Source organism: Lithobates pipiens, unplaced genomic scaffold, assembly GCF_037356315.1.
Source record: "Lithobates pipiens isolate NorthernLeopardFrog02 unplaced genomic scaffold, aLitPip1_a1.2 Scaffold_319, whole genome shotgun sequence".
Lineage (NCBI taxonomy): Eukaryota > Metazoa > Chordata > Amphibia > Anura > Ranidae > Lithobates > Lithobates pipiens.
The window spans coordinates 46884-53677 of NW_027507794.1; the positions used below are offsets into that span (position 1 = coordinate 46884).

General features: G+C 52.8%; 2 protein-coding genes across 2 annotated transcripts; both read right to left on the reverse strand.

The window, feature by feature from the left end:
- Positions 1-2856: 2856 nt before the first annotated feature.
- GPX1 (glutathione peroxidase 1) lies at positions 2857-5128 on the reverse strand. The gene is made up of 2 exons (XM_077465231.1): positions 4847-5128; positions 2857-3419 (listed from the first exon to the last, which is right to left on the reverse strand). Exons 1-2 carry the CDS (start codon positions 5078-5080, stop codon positions 3069-3071), a joined length of 585 nt encoding a protein of 194 aa, XP_077321357.1. The 5' UTR covers positions 5081-5128; the 3' UTR covers positions 2857-3068.
- Positions 3488-4810, reverse strand: LOC143955140 (uncharacterized; the record flags this gene model as incomplete). The annotated part of the gene is made up of 1 exon (XM_077465229.1): positions 3488-4810. A coding segment is annotated over one exon (1029 nt), but the record flags the coding sequence as incomplete, so codon positions are not given.
- Positions 5129-6794: the final 1666 nt, after the last annotated feature.

Sequence of the window (6794 nt, forward strand, 5' to 3'; positions counted from 1 at the left end):
TTGGGAGTTGTAGTCCATCAATTGGAAGAGGGCAGGGTGTCCGAGAATGTTGGGAGTTGTAGTTTTCTCTTAGACACCCTACCCTCCTCCAGAGAGAGAACTACAACTCCCAGCATGGACAGACACCCTGCACTCCTCCAACTGATGGACAACTGCAACTCCCAACATGTACAGACACCCTATCCCCTCCCCCAACCGAGAGAACTACACCTCCCAGCATGGACAGGCACCCAGCTCCTGTTATGTACGGTCGCCCTGCACTGCTGGCAGTCATTGCGCTGACTCATGGTGACGCCGGCTCCTCCAGGAAGGAATTGTGACTCACAAATCCGAGGCCTCAGGAGGAAATCCACAGATTCCACTCCAAAGGAGATTAACAATGTCTGCTGAGGACACTTTAACCACATCACCGCCGGCTCCACCAAAACATTTAGCATCGGTGGAGCGGACCTCATTTGTGTCTCATCAGCCGCAGACACGGCCTCTGATCTCTGCAGGATTCTCATCCAGGCCACGACTACCGCTGAGCTCCTCGTCTTCAAGTACTGTCATGCTGATCCCCTGGCTTCCAATACTTCCCAGCTCACTGACCCGGGACAATTGCTGATCAGAAAGTCCTTGGACAGGGATATGCAATTAGCAGACCTCCAGCTGTTGCAAAACTACAAGCCCCATCATGCCTCTGCCGCTGGGCATCATGCTTGTGGCTGTCAGAGTCTTGCTATGCCTCATGGAACTTGTAGTTCTGCAACAGCTGGAGGTCAACTGCATATCACTGTGCAGGGATATGAAATTAGCAGACCTCCAGCTGTTGTGAAATTACAAGTCCCATCATTCCTCTGTCTGCGGGAGTCATGCTTGTAACCGTCAGCTTTGCAATGCCTCATGGGACTTGTAGTTTTGCATCAGCTGGAGGGCCACCAGTTTGAGACCACCTGCCCTAGGGAAAAAAAAAATGGTGGTCGTTCAATTTATGTCACACAGTATTTGCACAGGAATTTTTGAAAGGGGATTTAAAAAAAAAAAAAAAAAAAGATATAGATTTATTAATATAAAATAAAAACCCACACACTATTTACCCCAATTTTTTATTTTTTTTATAATATGAAAGATGAGGTTACGCCAAGTGAATAGATACCCAACACATCACACTTTAAAATTCAGCACACTTGTGGAATGGCGACAAACTTCGGTACTTAAAAACTCCAGGTTACATGCAACTAAGGAATGGGGGTGATGGGAAAGGGATTTTAACGGCGCTAAGAAAAATTTTAAATAGTAATGAGAGAGAATTGTACATATTTTTTTACTTTTTATTTCTATTTAGTTAAAAATTGTTGAATAAAAAAAAAAAAAAAAAAAAACTAAACTAACAATTTTTAAATAAAAGTAAAGTAAAAAAGGTTTCTACAGTTGAGAAAAAATTGTAACTAGTATAGAAACTTTTCTTCCTTTATTATTTTACTTAAAAATTGTTAAAAAAAATTAACAATTTTTAAATAAAATAAAGTGGAAAAAAAAGTTTCTATACTACCGTAGTTGCAATTTTTTTCTCATTACCATTTAATTTTTTCTTAGCACCAATAACCCCCCCCCCCCCATTCCTTATTTACAGATGTGGTGCCAATTATACTGGGTGTTTCACCATTAAATCGAACAAAAACTCCTATGACCTCCAGGTTACATGTTTAGAGATAGAGATCTAGCACTAGAATTATCGCTCTCACTTTAATGAGCGGGGCGAAACCTCATGTGGTTTGAATGCAGTTTACATAGGTGGGCACGACTTACATATGCGGTTACTTCTGTATGCGAGCATCAGGGGATGGGGTGATAAAAATTTATTTAATTTTTTTGATCTTATTCCAATTTATTTTTTTTATAATATTTTCATTTTCTGATTACTTTTATTCCTATTACAAGGAATGTGAACATCTCTTGGAATAGGGCTTGATTGGTACTCTTTACGGAGAGATCAGGGGTCTACAAGTGCCGACATTTCTTTCTCCTCTACGCTGGAAAGCTTGAGATAGATTTTTTGATTTCAGGCTTTCGAGCTCAAGGGGAAGAGGGGGGGGGTTTGAGAGGCAAGGTTTAAATCTGACGGTGCTGGAAGTGACATCGCGTCGCCTCCGGGGGTGATGGAGATGGCCAGGGACCATTTGGTCCATGGCCAGCTCTATGGTAAATGGCTGCCAGCAGCAGATTCATTCCCCGGCTCCCCAGTCACATAGCAGAGCCGCTGTGATCACTTTTACATGCCACGATATCTGACGGATGCCTGCAGCTGGACCCATCATCCATCCAGATATCGCCAAAGTCCAGGCGATCATATGGAGGTCTACCTAAGGATAAGTGGTTAAGGGAAACTTCAAATTGGTAGAAGGCGGGCTCAACACAGAGAAGGCGGGCTCAACACAGAGAAGGCGGGCTCAACACAGAGAAGGCGGGCTCAACACAGAGAAGGCGGGCTCAACACAGAGAAGGCGGGCTCAACACAGAGAAGGCGGGCTCAACACAGAGAAGGCGGGCTCAACACAGAGAAGGCGGGCTCAACACAGAGAAGGCGGGCTCAACACAGAGAAGGCGGGCTCAACACAGAGAAGGCGGGCTCAACACAGAGAAGGCGGGCTCAACACAGAGAAGGCGGGCTCAACACAGAGAAGGCGGGCTCAACACAGAGAAGGCGGGCTCAACACAGAGAAGGCGGGCTCAACACAGAGAAGGCGGGCTCAACACTACATGCATTTTCTTAAAACAAAAAAAAAAACAAATTTAATTTTCCTGCCCTCCAAAAGGGCGGAGCCGATGGTGGCACCAGCAGTTCTGTATAGTAAGTGACAACGAGAAACAGGATCACATGACTTAGATTCCATTTATTGGATACAAAGTGACCCTCCCAAAGCAATCCCCACCAACCACAGCGCCTCCTACAGACAATTTACAGAACATCAGCTCCGCCTCTTCTCGTTTTGAAGGTGGAGCATCATGAGTAAACGGCTGCAGGCGACGTCTGCGTCCAGCGGGACCCTCCGGAGCGTCACGGGGCCGCCATCACCGCGCGGCGTTCATTTCTTCGCGCTCAGCAACTCCTCGATGTCCGGACGGATGTTGATGGTCTCGAAGTGCCGGCTGTATCGCTTGTACGGAACGCCGTCCGGCCCGATGAGGAATTTCTCAAAGTTCCAGGAAATATCGTTGCGGCGAACCGGCGACCAGATGATGCACTTGGGGTCGGTCATGAGGGAGACGTGGTCATCGCTGGGGGAGGGGAGAGCCGACTTCAGGAAAGTGAACAGCGGCAGCTCCTTATCCCCGTTGACGTCGCACTTCTCGAAGAGAGGGAACTCCGGCTCAAAACCGCCTCCGGGCCGAACGTACTTCAGGGAGTTCAGGATCTCCTTGTTGGAGTTGTTCTCCTGCGGGAGGAGAGAGGAGATCAGACACCACAGACAGATTGGATTGTACATGGTGCGGGGGGGGGGGGGGGGAGATCGGATAATGGCAAGTACTATGGGGGAGTTGATAGGTGAATACTATTGGGGGGGGGGTGAGAAAATGGGGAGTACTATGGGGAGGGGAGTTCTATAAGGGGCCCCCATTTGAAGGGAATCGGGGGGGGGGGCAATGGAGGAGCAATATGTAGGTGGATGAGTGGCACTGTGGATTGAGGGGGGGAGTAGAAGCATCGCGCCCCCCCCCCCCCAGTCAACAAGACCTTTAGAAGCCAATCACCTTCACTAACCAGACAAGGAATGAAATCGGATTGGCTGCTCAGTGATCAGGCATGAGGATGACAGTCTCCTCCAGTCACCAATGACAGAAGAAGATTCCTGCCCCTGCCTGTCATCTCCATCCTCCAGCCAATGAAGCTGGAGGACGGCCGGGACAGCCGGGAATGAAGCTGGGAGGACAGCGCAGTCTGAGGTGGTGAAGCCGGAGGATGGCCAGGACTGATGGGGGGAGGAGATGAAGCCAGAGGACATGGACTGAGGAGTGAAGCTGGGGATGGGGAGGACAGCCTGAGACCAAGGGGGAGGGGTGAAGCCGAGGGATGGGGAGGACAACTAGGAGTGATGGGGGTGGATGGCCGGGGACTGAGGGGTGAAGCCAGAGGACAGCCGGGGACTAAGGGGGAGGGGGGTACGGTCAGGGAGGGGTGAAGCCGGAGGAAAGCCAGGACTGATGGGGGAGGAGATGAAGCCAGAGGACGGCTGGGACTGTGGGGGGAGGAGGGGTGAAGCCGGAGGGACGGGGAGAACGGCTGGGACTGGGGTGGAGGAGGGGTGAAGCCATGGGGATGGGGGAAAACGGCCGGGAGGGGTGAAGCCATGGGGATGGGAAGACAGGCCAGGGGACAGGGAGGACGGCCGGACTGGGGTGGAGGAGGGGTGAAGCAGGACGCGGAGGACGGAGGCCAGGGGATGCGGAGGACGGAGTGGTGAAGCCGGGGGACGGGGTGGACAGAGGCCAGGGGACGATGGCCGGACTGGGGGAAGGAGGGGTGAAGCCGGGGGACGGGGTGGACAGAGGTCAGGGGACGGGGAGGATGGCCGGGACTGGGGGGAGGAGTGGTGAAGCCAGGGGACGGCCAGGACTGGGGGGGGGGGGGGGGAAGTAGTGGGGACGGAGGCCAGGGGACGGGGAGGACGGAGGCCAGGGGACGGGGAGGACGGAGGCCAGGGGACGGGGAGGACGGAGGCCAGGGGACGGGGAGGACGGAGGCCAGGGGACGGGGAGGACGGAGGCCAGGGGACGGGGAGGACGGCCGGGACTGGGGGAGGATGGGGAAGCCGGGGAATGGGGGGGGGGGGGGGGGGGAGTATGGCCGGGGACCGGCGCTCACCTGGTGCCCGAACTGGTTGCAGGGGAAGCCGAGGACCTGGATGCGGTCCCGGAAGTCGCTCTGCAGCCGGTTGAGTTGCCGGTAATCCCTCTCGGTTGTCCCTCAGAGTGACGCCACATTCTCAATGAGAAGGATCTTCCCCCGGTACCGATCCAACCCCACCGTCTCCCCGGACAGGAGGCGCCCCGTGAACTCGTACACCGTCCTCATCGCCATCGCAGACCGGCCGATCATCGCTCCGCCGTCCGCGGATCTCCGGATATATCAGCCACGCTGTGTGACCCCGCCCCCTCCGAACATATCAGCCACGGTGTATGACCCCGCCCACAGGGGGGTAGGATTACAGCACGAGGGATTTAGGAAACTAACTTTGATAGGATGGGTTATTGACCACGCCCCTCCGGAATACACACACACTTAGGATGACATCGCCTCCTCACCTACCACTCCCACACCTGAGGATGGGCCCGCCCTTGTCGACCTAATTTACCAATAGTGAGGCACAGATGGGCGGAGCTGGATATAGCATAGCGCTCCGCTCTTTACCGCCACCTGCTGCTGATTTGCAGGTCTGCAGCTATTTATGACATTTTAAATGACAGCTCCACCTTCCTACAGAAGCCACTACAGACTTGCCATTTGCAGCTTCAATATTCAATTGTTACCTCTTCATAGCCATGGCAACAGTACTCCACCCTGTACAGAGACCCGAATCCCCCCCAGTGTGTGTCTGGTTGGTTCGCTGCCTTTCTCAGAAGGCGGCACAGAGCTTGAACTCCAATTCCTGACATCCCCTGAAAAAAGGAGAATGCACTTTGGTGACATGCTTTCCAAGTCTCCAGCACAGGGGAAGGAATTCATGTAGATATTAAAGGAGTGGGACCTCCCACCACCTCTTTGCTGTGACATTATCAGTATCTACATGACAGACGCAGGTCAGAACTGCAATAAGCTGTTCTAGGATCTCAACAATCTATAGAATTCATCTTCGGGGAAGATTTGTAAAAGGGGGAGATATACTTTAATGCGACCAAATGTTCTCCGTAAAGATGTGAAATATTTTGAACGCGTTGAGGGTGGAGCTCCGGAGAACGTCAGTGCTGGATCTGAGGGCGGAGCTCCGGAGAACGTCAGTGCTGGATCTGAGGGTGGAGCTCCGGAGAACGTCAGTGCTGGATTTGACGGTGGAGCTTCGGTGAACGTCAGTGCCGCATCTGAGGGTGGAGCTCCGGAGAACCTCAGTGTTGGATCTGAGGGTGGAGCTCCGGAGAACGTCAGTGCTGGATCTGAGCTCCTCCAGAGAACGTCAGTGCTGGATCTGGGGGTGGAGCTCCGGAGAACGTCAGTGTTGGATCTGAGGGTGGAGCTCCGGAGAATGTCAGTGTAGTATCTGAGGGTGGAGCTCCAGGGAACATCAGTGCTGGATCTGAGGGTAGAGCTATGGAGAATGTCAGTGCTGGATCAGAGGGTGGAGCTCTAGAGAATGTCAGTGTTGGATCTGAGGGTGGAGCTATGGAGAACATTAGTGTTGGATCTGAGGGTGGAGCTCTAGAGAAGGTCAGTGTTGGATCTGAGGGTGGAGCTCCGGAGAACGTCAGTGCTGGATCTGAGGGTGGAGCTCCGGAGAATGTCAGTGCTGGATCTGAGGGTGGAGCTCCGGAGAACGTCAGTGTTGGCTCTGAGGGTGGAGCTCCTGAGAACGTCAGTGCTGGATCTGAGGGTGGAGCCCTGGAGAACATCAGTGCTGGATCTGAGAGTAGAGCTATGGAGAACATCAGTTCTGGATCTGAGGGTGGAGCTCTAGAGAACGTCAATGTTGGATCTGAGGGTGGAGCTATGGAGAACGTCAGTGTTGGATCTGAGGGTGGAGCTCTAGAGAAGGTCAGTGTTGGATGGATCTCAGGGTAGAGTTCCGGAGAATGTTAGTGCTGGATCTGAGGGTGGAGCT